The sequence below is a fragment of the Cuculus canorus genome, chromosome 1 (genome assembly GCF_017976375.1).
Source record: "Cuculus canorus isolate bCucCan1 chromosome 1, bCucCan1.pri, whole genome shotgun sequence".
NCBI lineage: Eukaryota > Metazoa > Chordata > Aves > Cuculiformes > Cuculidae > Cuculus > Cuculus canorus.
In genome coordinates, this window is record NC_071401.1 from 135,448,393 (window position 1) to 135,462,468 (window position 14,076).

General features: G+C 40.4%; 1 protein-coding gene across 1 annotated transcript in view; it reads left to right on the forward strand.

Moving 5' to 3' along the window:
* The window catches only part of ITPR2 (inositol 1,4,5-trisphosphate receptor type 2), a 265,394-nt gene that overhangs the window by 85,501 nt on the left and 165,817 nt on the right, over positions 1-14,076 (forward strand). Inside the window, exons 19-21 of the mRNA XM_054072496.1 lie at positions 32-283; positions 1,290-1,434; positions 2,381-2,531. Coding sequence (XP_053928471.1) covers positions 32-283; positions 1,290-1,434; positions 2,381-2,531 — 548 coding nt within the window. The remainder of the gene's footprint in view (positions 1-31; positions 284-1,289; positions 1,435-2,380; positions 2,532-14,076) is intronic.

The following is a 14,076-nucleotide window of genomic DNA, read 5'->3' on the forward strand; positions in this document are numbered from 1 at the left end:
TGAATACTTTATGTTATTACCTTTTTTAAAGGTACCAACTGAACCTCTTTGCAAGAATGTGCCTGGACCGCCAATATCTTGCCATTAACCAGATTTCTGCACAGCTGTCGGTAGACTTGATCCTACGATGTATGTCTGATGAAAGCCTCCCTTATGACCTCCGTGCTTCTTTTTGTCGGCTGATGCTACATATGCACGTGGACAGAGATCCTCAGGAAACTGTGGTACCTGTTAGATATGCCAGACTGTGGACTGAAATTCCTACTAAGATCACAATTCATGAGTGAGTTGAAAGTGTTTCAAACCACAGGACAAAAGCATTTTGTAGGAGTTAGTCTCAGAGCAATACATATGTGAAAAAGTATTTTGTTGCAGACCACAGAACTATCAATTATTTTTACTTTTGGAAACTTCCATGGGTATCTTTACATGGCAACATTTCAATTTCATTGTTCCCTGTGTTCTTAAAGGGATCAGGCTGGGGAAAAATGGAGTTGCCTTTCCTCAGATCAACTGAACTTGGAGTAATCAAATTGTGTCTAACATTACAGGTTTGCTAGGCTGGAACTCAGTTTTACATTTCAAACTCAACTGAAAGCCATAGTTGGATGGCCAGAAGTTATACTTAAGTGCAGCTATTGCCCCAGAAACAGTTCAGAGAGGCTTTGGCCTCCATCCAGGAAAGTACTTAGGCATGTGTTAGATTTAAGTGTGGGAGAGGGGCCCATTGACTTCAGTGGGAACGCTCTCTGGCTTAATTTACTTGATGGAGCAGCGCCACTGAGCTAAACTCAGACAGGGAGTATCTCGCTGAAGGAACAGAGGAAAAAGTATAGCAGTGCAGCAGACAGTATTGTTTCCGTTTGTGAGATGGAGGAGTGTTTTGACACGTCAGTCCTGATTGGTGGTGCAGAGAAGGAAGCTCACTATCGCAAGCTGCTTTCTTGATCTGCTGTCTTGCTTGTGGAAATAGTAAACTCTGACTGATGGGCAGAGAGGACAGCTAAGACATAGTGACTGAAGTGCCACAGCAAGATCTGAGTGCTATCTGTCAGAACTGTAGTGTTTTCATATCTCCGTTATTTCTGTTCACTGTAGCCCTGGTAGTGTCAGAGGGAAGGTGTGTGCATCCTCTTTGTGTATTTATCAGCTCACCTCTACCCCTTCTCCTTACAGAGAACTGACAGTAATTTCATAGCATCGTGATTGGTTTGTTTTTTAGTTTAGTGACGGCTGGTCCTGATGTTAGAGGTGTTTCATTTTCCTTCCCTCTATGCCTTGTGTTGTAGGTATGATTCTTTCACAGACTCTTCGAGGAATGAGATGAAGAGGAAGTTTGCACTAACGATGGAGTTTGTAGAAGAGTACTTGAAAGAAGTTGTAAATCAGCCTTTTCCTTTTGGAGACAAAGAGAAAAATAAACTTACATTTGAGGTACTGCTTGGCTATCTGTGTCCTTCTTACAGTATTCCTCCTAATTTCTGATAAGTTTACTTCAGTTCTTTCAAAATAAAGGTAGTTGCAGAATAAATGTTAATGTAAAATGTCCTAATGAAGCACCAGATCCTAATTCCAGTGTTCTTGGTAATGACTGTTACTACAGAAACCAATATTACTATCTGTTGTCAAACAGCTGTGTTTTTCTTTCCTTTTCTTAAGGTGATAGCTTTTCAGTGACAGGGAGAGGGATATGCCTGTAGATCTTAAGCCCTTTCTCTCCACATTAGTGAATTAGTGTGCAAGGATTCTTCGAAGTAAGTAAGAGCCAGTCTTTGTCTAAGATATGGCACTGAAGGAAATACTCTGAAAAACATAATCCTGTGTTTTAAATATTGTTTGAATTTTCTGACAGAAACTTTAGATAGGCCTAAATATTCTAGATTAAAATAACATTGAATAAAAGGGAAGTGCTTGCAGCTTTTATAGTTCTTCCTCCAGCCTACCTCCCAAGCTTTGTTGCTTATGCCTCTTGTCATCTGAAATAATTTCCATTCAAACTACAATCATTTTACTCTTATTTTGATTTCCATCTTACCCACAGCTGCTGCCTCTTTAAACAACTTCCTTGAGTCTTTTTCTTGAATTTATTTATTTTTCCAGATGCAATTGTGTCCTTTGAAGCCTTCCTAAATCTCATGTTAGTTTTGCTCTGTGTTGTAATTTGACTGACCAACTGTGTTGTCTAACTCAGAGAAACATTTGATGTCACTGGCCTCAGTCCAAGGCCCATTTAAATCAGTGGAAAGACTTGTAGTAATTTGAATGCACTCTAGATCTGCATCTCTGTGAAAGCTGCTGTGTGAAATGCAACCGTATTGCACAGCCAAATACCACAAATGTTGATGATGCTTCCTTCATGTTGAATTTCTTTTTCTTATAGGTGGTACATCTGGCTCGAAACCTCATATACTTTGGCTTTTATAGTTTTAGTGAGCTTCTCAGACTGACTCGGACACTGCTGGCAATTCTAGATATTGTTCAAGTTCCTATATCATCATACTTCGAAAGGCTGAGCAAGTTTCAAGATGGAGGTGAGAGAAGCAGCAAAAACTTTTATTCCAGTGTGTAATTCATTATTTAGGTTGGAAATCATTTATGGAATGTCTCATTGATCTTTCAAGGTTCTTTATTCCCATGTAAACCCACCTACAGGAATGTATTGCAGGATACATTAAGGTGGTGAGCCAAAAAGGAAGCTTTTTGAAGAGAGCTGCAGCCTTTGTGACTTTTGTTTAGTGTGTTGGTGTTACTGCTCCTTTGCTCGTTTGGAACTGAACTTTCAAATTTGGATCTAAGTCTCAGTGTCCCTTGCACTGAATATACCAAGCAAGTGCACATAGCATTTGTCTGTGCGTAGTGATTATGATGGCTCATGCATGGCACAAGTATTTACTAGTCATCTTAGCATTTCACTTAAAGGGAGAATAAGATGTTACTGGTCCCACAGCTGCAGAAGGCCCAGATGGAATTCCAGATAAGGCCATCCTCTGCGTGTGTTTGTCAGTTTAGAATATTCTTTTTTCAACTCAGACCAGAGTGCATGTCTGACAACCCCAGCACAATACTGTATGTCCCACTACCTTCTCTACTATGGCTTAAAACTGAGTTGAAGAATGACCTTGTCAGGAAGGTGTTGAAACTTAGCAGTTTAGTTTTTCTGTGTGTATGTGGAAGAGAGGTATGATAGTCATGTGAACTAAGGGTCCAGGATACTGGCTGATGGCAAATTCCGTTTTTAAATGTGGCTGGTGTAAGTGTTGTTGCACTGTCATCTGGGCCACAGCACTGAAAAGGATGAACTGTCTTGTTTGAAACAACAATTATTTTGCATTTTCCCTGGGAAGCCTTTTCCCAGCCTTGAGTTTTCCTAATCATCATTTTGCTCAGTCACTTCTACAGATGCTTTGCATGAGTGTGGTATCGTTCATAACCTTTTTTCTTCTTTGATATTCACATGCTTTGTAGAAGCGTAGACTGTCATTGTAATCCCTGAGCCAAAGAAGTCTTATGCTTGGTTCTGCTGATCTTTCCTCCCTCACTGCCAGTACACTTTACTGAAAGTCCCTGAAAGTCTTCCCTGCAATGCTGTGCACACTAAGGCATGTTAGAGCTGGCTGCAGTCCCTCTACAGCACTAGAGGAAGACTGTATATTCAGAAACTTGGAATTACGTTTTTGTTTTTCATCCCTAAAATACTGCATTGCAGACTCTCTTCTTAAATGTCTCTGGACACAGTTTGACTCCAGATACAATCTTGGCATATTGGCAAGATGGAACATGCAGATGTGGTTCTTCCACTCAGTTCCTTCTCTGCTCAAATCTTTAATCCTGCTTATTCATCTCATTCAATGTTTCTCCTCACCTTCATTACCCATGAAATCTCATCCTTAGTTCCCTTTTATTTCTGTTAAAGGTTTTCCTTTCAGGCTGCATAGGAGAGGGAAGAACCACCCTTTAAGTGCAAACAGACCTGCTCTCAGTTTTGCTGATTTCCATAGCAATTCCATGCAAATCAATGAATTTACTCTGAAATAAATGAGTATGAAGATATGCAGAAAATATCAGCACCCTGAAAATGGAAGCTCGGTAGCCTTGTTAGTAACACTCAACCATTGACTGGAGTCTTGTTGGAAATTTTTGTCACACATCTCTTCTTGTCTCACATTCTTTCAGCAAATAAGGTGTGGAACAAAGATGGAATTTTTGTGAGCCCTTATACGGATTCTTTAAACTTCTTTCTTGGTTGTAGTTGTCTCTGTGGATGTTTATCTTTTAAACAGTGGACCAGTGTGTCAATCAACTGATGTTCTTTGGAAATGATCTGTGAGTTGGTTTCCCCCCCAAGCTTTTCCTGCTAACTGTATGGCTATAGGTTTTTTGCTATCTCAGTCTGTTGAATTGCTATGTCCAAGCATCTTGGGATTCCTCCTTCCTCTTCTGGAGGTGTGTATTTTCCTATCCATGGGCAAATGGCTATGGCAATGAATATGCATGTGTCACAAGGATGCATAATTTGGAAGCATTTTAAGCAGTTCTGTAGCTTCTATTTTCTCTTTTTGAGCAGCAAGCTTCTGGTGCCTCATGCCTGAAAAACATATTTCATGTCTGGAAAACATATGACTCAAGCAAAACAAGGGAGTACTTTTCTTTAAGAAAAACTGTACAACACCAAATCAGCATTAACTTTAGCTGCAGATGAAGATTATAGAGGGAATTCAAGAAGAAAGCACCAGGTACAGTAGTTGCTGACGTTTGGGAGACAACTGATGTAGCTGAAATGTCAACTGTTTCTAACTTCTGCCTAATTTTGTTTCATGTGGAAGTCTAGTGCTGAAGAATGAATAACACTATAGGGGCAGAAGTTTGGCCAGCATAAATTACACTAGTTCCTGAGGCTGTGAGAGTTTGTACCAGCTGAGTATTTGGCTCCATTCTTATTTTCCTTTCCGTTCTGTTTTATTTTAAAAGCTTTGTCAGGTAGCAGTCCTTTAAAGTCAGTCCTGTGGTTGTCTTGCACCCACATTATGAATGTGTCTTTGCTATAAGATAATGAGAAGGTTTGAATGAGGTTTACACACACAGACCCCTTGATCTGCTTATGTGCTCTCTTCCTCGCTAGGAATCCCTTAGCCATAGCTGAGATACAATGTGTTCATGCTAAGCTAGAAAGAACTCACATCAGGGGATTTGCTGTCTGGTGCTGTAGTGTAGATAGATGGCTGCTTCTGTGTCCACTCTTTTCTGACTTCATGAACTTGTGCTTGAGCTTAAGGTGCAGAAAGTGCTTATATTTTCTGTCTGAGTGGTGGTGGTGGGCTGGAAGTTTTGTGCCTCTGCATTTGTTGGACTGTAGATGATGCTGAGGATAAGTGAGTCCTGCCTTGAGACTGTGTTAGTGTCTGTGTTTGACAGGGAGACCTTGCTGTATTAGGGTTGCTGGAACAGGCCTGTCTATGAGATTATCGTGTGTCTTAATGATGTTCTTGTACATTTTTATCTTTTATCTGATTCTATACTGCTTTGCGTCTTCTGCAGTCACTTCTACCCAAAGAACTTTGACCCCAAAAGTACTGATGTTGCCTAGGCCCTGTGGAGTCTGGATCCACTAGGGATCCTGAGGAGTGACCAGACTAGCAGAGAAACTGGTCTCAGGAATTTCATCTAGATACCCGCACTCACTCTGACAGTAAGGAATGTTCACCAGACAAAGCTGTAGAAAATTGTTTTTCCATTTTATAGTAGTTATAGGATTCTACATCAGAGGTTCCCCTCCCCCTTTTACACAGATATCCTCTCTGTTATAAAAGTCAGTTGTTGAGAACATGTTAGTTGTTTTATCAATTACCTGTCTTGGCTTTTTATTGTCTCTTTTAGCTTAGAATACTGATCTCTTAGGCTATTAAGTAAAAAGGATTGCAGTAGAAAGTAACTCAGCCTGGTTTTTTTATGGCTTTCAAAATGTGTTGGCGTTTTCTAAAATTGGGATGGTCTGTTGATTATTTCAGAAAGTGTTTTCTTATTCATAACTTCCATAAAAAACAAGACAGATGGATTGTTCCCTACCCTTGTTCAGGATGGTGGGAGCCCTCCCTCCAGTCAGTTAGAGGTGAGGGTGACTTCTTCCAGCCTCTGGAGAAGGTTGTATTCTGCTCTCCCATATCTCTCTAGGCTGTGATAAGGGTCTGACTGCACAGCATCCTCTCTGTCAGGTCCAATACTTGTGACATTCATATTATACTGTTGAATGCAGAGTACTGCAGGTACGTGTCCCTCGAACATGTTATTGCTTTAGGGATGTGCAGGTTTACACAGCTTTTTTCTTAAGGAAAGTTAGCTTCCCTGCGTCACAAAACTCATTACATTGATGTTCTTTACAAAAAAAAAAGGTTAGATTGTAACTGTTGTGTATGTACTATGAATATATAGAAGTAAATTTTTAGTTTTGGAGATTATAACAGTTGTGAGGTTTTTGGTGTGCATTGTTTTTACAGTCAATGATCACAAATATCTAGGTATTAGCTTTAATTTAGTGTGAACATGTATTTCTTACTTTGAGCTTAGAGCTTTGAGGTGTAGCTCTAAAACCCATTTTTGACAAACACTGAAAGCCAGCCATGATGCCTGGAACTGATGGTTTAATGGTCTAAACAAATACGTATAATATTTTAAATTTTATGAAGCACAAGGGGCCTGATCCTGTAACTAATGTAGGAAAGAGCTACTGAATGCCAGCTTGGGCACTGTACATTTTAATTTTCATCACTATGTTATTGTAAACTTACATAGATTAATATTAAATGGATATTTAACAGCAATATTTTGTCAATAATTATGCCTAGTTAGAAATGCAATTCATTTTCAGGTTCTAGGGCAAGAGACTTCATGAGATTTGATCAAATGAAAGTGTCAAGTTTTTCCTACTCTGAAGCTGTCATAGGTCCAAGGTGGCAGCTTTATAGAAGTTCAGAGTTTTGTATAGGATCTATTTATGTTACATAATAGGTCTTGCATTTTCTTTTTGTTAAAATGTATTCATTTCTATGGAAAACTCAGTGCTGAATAAATCTGGGGAGAAATAGGTTAGGCTGCCTTTCCATTGTTAACATTTACTTGTTCCAGATTGGTAGCTACAAATGCTTCCAGTATCTGATTCCTATAATGTTGAGCTGTAGGGAACTGGTGAGCTTGGCTTTTTACTGATTTGACACATCATGGTCCACATCATGAAATCTGTAGTCAGGAATTTAGGAGTGCGTAGAAATATATTAATGGTGAGAGGGAGAATGAGGTGGGTCTTGGCTGTGGGAAGCCTGCCTGGAGCTGTGCACCTCAAAAGGGAAACAACCAAATTTATGGTGAGCAATCAGTAATCTTCTTCCCTGTTTAATATTTATTTCTTAAATAGACCCACTTGTTTCAGTAAAACCACTTGCTGGGTAAGGAAGTATGTATGACAAGTGTTGAACTGTTGAAGCAAATCTGCAAAATAGGAAGTATTTTTAGGCTTAGTGGATGTTGCATGATGACTTAATTAACCTTTTACCTCAAGGTGTCGTTTTCCATCCTTTGGTTAAATTTTGACTTATGTTGACAGCTGAGGTAGTTCTTGATGTTGTATATGAGTTTCTTTATATTGGTTCTGCAAAGATCCTGAAAAGACGCTTACATTATTGTTAATGACGCTTACTTCTTTTAGAAAGTGCCACTGTCAGTTACGTTAGCCAGAATTAAATTAGTATGCATGTAGTTTTTTGTTTGATGAGGACAGATTGGGGAAATTTGGCTAGAAATATTTGTGAAATAGGATCCTGGAAAGAGAAAAGATCTATGTTTTTGGAAACGTTTCTTACCTAGATTGTATTCTAAAAGTGAATTGCCTTGAAAATGTTGCAGACAACTCTTTTTTTAGCATCTTAAGTTTGAATTGTCTTTTTGAGGTTATTGGAAGCTTTTTTCTGTTTCCCTTTTTCCCTTTTAGATTCTAAAAAATATGGGGTTTACAAAACCTGTATTCTAAAGAGGCATTTTTTTCTTAAGGAGAGAGTGAGGACTTCAATCAGTAGTGTTGTCATTCTGGTACCTTTCAAGAACAATATAAACTTTTGCAGTTTTAATTAAAAGGTAAAGTCATCGCTTTCCTAATAAATGCATCCCGCTGTATTATTCCGGAGTCAGGAGGCAATCTGCCTTGTCCAATACTCATTATTTATTCTCTGTGATTTAAAATGCACATCTTTCTTTAGGTGTGATTGATCTTTCAAATAGGTGATTTTAGTCAAACCATGCAGCTACAGCATATGTCAGGTCTGAAAGATGAAACGACATGGTGGTAGTAGCAGGGAAGCTACACGTTTACCATGCAGCTCACTGCTATTTACTTAGTGTTTGGGAATGAGAGTAACGACATGCAAGGAAACATATCCTTGAATTTAAGCTGCATATGTCTTGGGATGCAACTCACAGTGCTGGGCACCAATTTGAAAACGGGTGGGACAAACCTAGGTTATCTGCAGAGCATGTCTTTCCCTCTGGAGCTCTACATGAATAACTACAATTTTCCGGACACAGTGTCCTCTGACATCAGTCTTCTGTCTCCCTTTGGTTCCACAATGGAAAGCTATGCTCAATCTCTTTGAAAAATAGGTTCTAAAAACTGCCTGTAATCTCCAATTGCTCCTGGCTCTGTTGTTCTCACATGAAATTTGTTGCTTATGACCGGCTCAACAGATGCCTTTTCAAACTGGTAGCTAAATATACCGGCTCCTTCATGTTATGTCTGGGTCTTTAACTTGGTAGCATATCCTTTCTGTAAATTGAAGGGACTAAAGATCTGTCCATAGATGTCCTGAGACTGTGGAACGTTTCTTTGAAAGTTACGATGGAAAGTTTGACCCCTGTGTCACACTGCAAGCTTTGCTGCTTTGTTGTGATATACCCCAAAGGATTCAGTCTTGGCAGGGTTTGGAATGGGGAAGCCCTCTCTCTTCTCTGAAGAGTTCAGCACTGGTGGGCTACCATCTCTCTGCAAAGGGGTGCTTGTACATCAGTGTCTCAGGGGACTCTTGGCTAGTCTTCTGCCCCTTTGATATAACCTCATAATCTACTTAGTCCCTTAGCTTCAACTGATCAGGAAAATAGGTAGAGTGTTCTGCCAGCCCTGCAAGGAAAGATTAGAAGCACCAGTAATGAGACTGCTAATAGAACAATGTTGAGAACAATGTTGGACCTGCCGTTTCTACTGTGCCTGTGGGTCCTCTGTGACCAAGAAGGACTGGTTTCATCCAGGACTGTTAGAAAAGACTGTGTAATTTCCCAGCCTTGCGTCCATGTCTGTTAGCTGCTCTTTTGTCTGCTTAACAATTTGAAATATCTTCTCAAGACATACTTTGATTAGCAGAGCTAATGAGGCAGTGGCTGCCTGGCAGACTAGAGAAATAATTTACGCCAGCAGTTTACAAAAAAGGGGTTGCAAAAGGAAAAAAAGATTTAACCCTTAGGAAAGTTAGCTGTGTCAGCCACAGATCTTTGTAGTGAAGCAATTGCCGTTCAGTGCAGAGTATTGTCAGACCAAAGGGGGAGTCAGTCTGAGTTGAATACTCTGGCATGGACTGTTTCTTTCCTCCTTATTCTTTTCCCTCATCATGAGGCCTGTGCATTAATGTGATTCCAGAGACCATTGTTCTTCTAGGAATCAATATCCATTTCATAGATGTAACTCAGCTAGCAGGCTTGGTTCCCATGATGCGTTTTACCTTCAAGGGCAGCATGCTGATATATTTTCCTTCATCTGATGTCCATGGCTAGAAAGACGTATTTTTGACACTGCTTTGGGATTTGGGGGGGGACGGGCAACATAAACTGTACCTGCAGAATGTCAGGAGAAGGTGAAGTTTGGTGGGGCTTAAATATGGGTGGGCAGTGGTGAGTGTGCATGCAGAAGGAGAGAGCTTGTGGATATGCTGTACATAATTGAAGGCTGGCAAGGCCCGGTTCACTCAGGAGGTGGATAGCAAATGTATGTGCATTGCATATGGCGATTTTATTTTTTTGTCTCTTTGTTTGTTTTGCCTCATTCGTTCTGAAGGCTGTATAAAATGTAGAAGTGGCTTCACCTCCTGCCCTTATTGCCATGCATTAGGTTTTCTGTGAGGCTTACCTGAGGTCAGCTAGTTATTGAGCGATGAAAAATGGTTTAATGAAGAAATAAAGTGTGATTCTTGGCCTGTTTATGGTAGGTTCAGCAGTCTTTATGAGCAAATTCTGTAGAAAGCCTGTAAAAATTAATACCTCTCTCACAAACAGAGCTGTAAGGCTTAATGCTTCTGGCAAATAATATATAGCTCTAAAGGGTTAGAAATAAAATGTGTTCCTTTAGGTATTGAAGTGGTGTTATTATATGTCTTAAAAATGGCTATAAATTTTCATGCAGAAAAATTAAATTGCATGAAGCAATGTAGCCAAATCAACAAAGGCAAAGAAATGTGGAGCTAAAGCTGCCATTGGGTTTTTAATTTAGACCTTGGTAACTAGGCATTGCTGTGCATACGGTTCTCTGCCAGGGGATCCCCAAGGACTGGCAGTGTTGCATGCTTTAAGGCAGCACTGAAACTTATGGTGGAGCAATAGTATAGGTCTCACTGAAATCCACAAAGTCAGGGCTGTTTGGAGTCAAGGCTTCTGTTTGAGCAGTCATTGGGAAAGTGACTTCTTGTTACAAGTGCTATCTGTTGAATGCACTTACACTGAGGACAAGGTCAGCTTTGATAAAAACTGGCTTTGATGGTGGCAAAAGTTTTGGACTTTCAGCAACATGCCAGATATCTTCTAAGGTAGCAGTGAGCTTGGAAACCAGCCCAAAGCTTCCCCAGAGCACTGGTGAAATTCAGTTTTGCCTCATCAGGGCTACAGTTGGTAAAAGTTAATGAAACATAGGAAAAATGAGAGTGGCTGAGGAGGTCTGAGAAGGCGTTGGAACTTCATTGGGTTGTGGGTGGGGAAGGAGACCTGAAAGGCTGACATGAAAGAAGTTGGCATGGTGGGAAAGGGCTGAGTATGTTGGTGTCTGTGGGGAAACAGGAATACTTACTATCAGTCACGTGGGAGCAGGAGGAGGGCTCTGGGTGGTAGTGGTAGGTAATAGGCTTCAGACTATAGGTACTGAGGGAGCACTGAGTGCACCCATCTGATGCTGTTGTCTTTTCGTCTTTCTTCATTGTTAGTGTTGAAGGCAGTGGACACTGACCAAGGGCAGGTCAGCCCCTTCATATTGCTGGACAAGGCATAGCTAAGCCTTGATTCATCTCTGAATGAGTCGCATACTGTGAGGGAGAGAAGATAGGGGTTTTGATGGCGGAATGGTGGTGCGATATAACAGTTGATACAGAAATCCTAATTTTAAAATGATATTAAGTAGAGCTCAGCCATCTTTGCTTCTTTAGGGCTCAGCAGCAACTTTCCTTGACCAAGAGTGGGAGAGGTGGCGCCTTCCTCCCACCAGTTGAGATGCTTGGGAGGGATATGGAAAGGTTGCTTAAGATTCTTGCAGTCCTGTGAAATATTTTGGCAAGTGGGAGGAGGCTCATGCATAATGGAAGTGGAATGGAAAAACTTCTAATAAACTAGTTATTTCAGCTGCCAGTGCATCATACTGGTGGGCCTGGTGTTGCTTCTTACATAGGGATTCAAGCCGCAGTTGAACATTAGTGAAGGGCTTCCTTTGGGAATGATGGGGAAAGCAGGAGGAACTGAGGATGGGCTTTCTTCTGAGTTTGTTGAGGAAAGATGACTTTCGGAGGCTTCCGAGTCTCTTAGTACCTTTGCTATTTGGAGCTGGTATATCCTATGGGAGTGCTTTGGTCTAGAAGTGAAAAATCCCTAAATTTAGAAGATAAGTAGTTTCAAAGATGTATGTGAAAACATGTGGGGTCCTAGGGAAGCTTATTCATTTCAGTCCTTCAGCCTCAGCATTTGTTTGAGGAGTTGAGGGCTTTTGTGTTAGCACATCCTGTCTGGCTTGTGTCCTGCTGTATAGGAAGGGAAGTGTTTTCCAGGGGGTATGTGGAAGAAGTTGAAACATTAGGTCATTCAACAGTCCTAGTCAAAAGCACACTCAGGTATGATGGTATCAGAGGGTTTCTCTGTAACTTTATAATTACAGAGACAATGTGAGGAGCGGCCCACTTTTTATATAAGCACGTGTTGTAACTTAGCCCTTAGGCAGCAGCTACATGGGATGCAGCTGGTCTCTAACGCATAACCCCTCCCTCCCCCTTGCCGTGCACTCCCTGGGTGGCATTCAGAGGAGAATCAGAAAAGAAAATGAGAACTCATGGGTTGGGATAAAGACAGTTTTAATAGAAAAATAAAGGACTAGAGGGTGATTATAATAAAAATACAACTCCTACCGCCCAATGATTAGCCCATCCTGAACAGTGATTTCAGCAAGCACAGTGACAGCCGATTGCAGAACCTCAAATGTGCAACCTGCATCACTCAGCCAAATTCCCATTTTTATACTGAGCATGATGTTATGGTGTGGAATATTCTGTGGGCCACTTTGTGGTAGCTGTCCTGGCTCCACACATGTATACTGAAACTGAAGAATCCATGATTTCTTAGCAAAGTCTAAAAAAATGCATGACTGTATTTTTCACATTCTACTCATAGTAAGTCTAAAAAAGAGCAGCTACTGGGAAGAAAATTAACTCTATCCCAGCTGACTATAAACATTAAGTGGTAACAACTAAAACAATATGTGTTATCAACATTATTCTCATACTAAATCCAAAACACAGCACCTACTGGGAAGAAACAAACTCCATTTCAGCCAAAACCAGGACATCAAGATTTAACAATGTATTTGGCTTCTTTATGGGGAGGTTAATAAAAGTTGTTGGAACAGTGGATCCATGTATGTTTGTCTTTTCTGGTCATTAAGTACCATATTTCTTGAAGAACCCATCATATGTTAGCTCTTATTTAGGTACTTATTTTCAAGAAACATTAAGTGTCCAACTTTTGCAGTCCCTGCTGAGAGCTGTTGGGTGTTAAAATCCTTTTGAAAATATAGTCACTTTTTAAATTTCTGAGTAGTGAGATGAGCACTGTGGAAACTGAACTAAATATGCCTGAGCAGTTTCGCAAACTGAGTCCTAGAAATCCATCTTTCCTATATCCATGTTGAAGAAAACTGAACAGTTATGTTAGTGAGAGCAGACTCTGTCCCTTTGTGGCAGCTAGGGACCAGATCTGGTGCATATAAATAATCTTTAAATAAACACGGCTGCAGGTTAGTTCCCTGGTGTCTTGGGGTTGTCTGTGGGGTAGAGGACTACTCGCTGTACGGGCACGTGCCAGCCTTTGAGGCTGTCCATCATGTATTCACATTCAGCTGCTGCAAAGTTCTCTGTAGGAATACCGGAAATGCCATCGGTACTGGAGAGCAAACTGAGGACACCGCATAGCAATTGGCCAGGACCAATTTGAAGAGAAGACATGGATTGCCAGCTGCCTTTGGCAGTTGTTTTTCTTTCCAAATATGGTATTTTGTCACTTATCATCCATACTGTATTACATGGCAGATTGTTGTTTACTTTTATATTTTAGAATTTTTGCAACCAGTAAATGACTTATCAAGAAAATATGTTTATGTAGAAAATGAAGTGTCAAATTATCCACTGTTTCGATTACTTGGGTGATTGTTATTTTATTCCCATAATTGACTCCTCTGAGAAGTCTTTCTTCTCAGAGAGGCCGCTGTGTTGTCAATCGTGCCAAATTATATGAGATTATGTGCTACAGTTTTGTGACAGAAACTGATATTCATTAAGAAGTTGTGATCACTGTAATAAAAAGTAATGAAAAGGAGATGCATACTTGTCTTTTCGAAACATGACAAGCATTCTCCTCTTTCCTCTTATTTCAGTGCCTGTCAATCTGCAGCTCCTTTAAATTACCACTTGTGCATACAGTGATTTCACTTTTCCATGGGCTAACCTTACGAGACCATACATTCAACAGGAGGTGTTTCTAATAGGTCCACTGAAAGGTTCTTGGCAGAGGAAGGAGCAGAGAGGA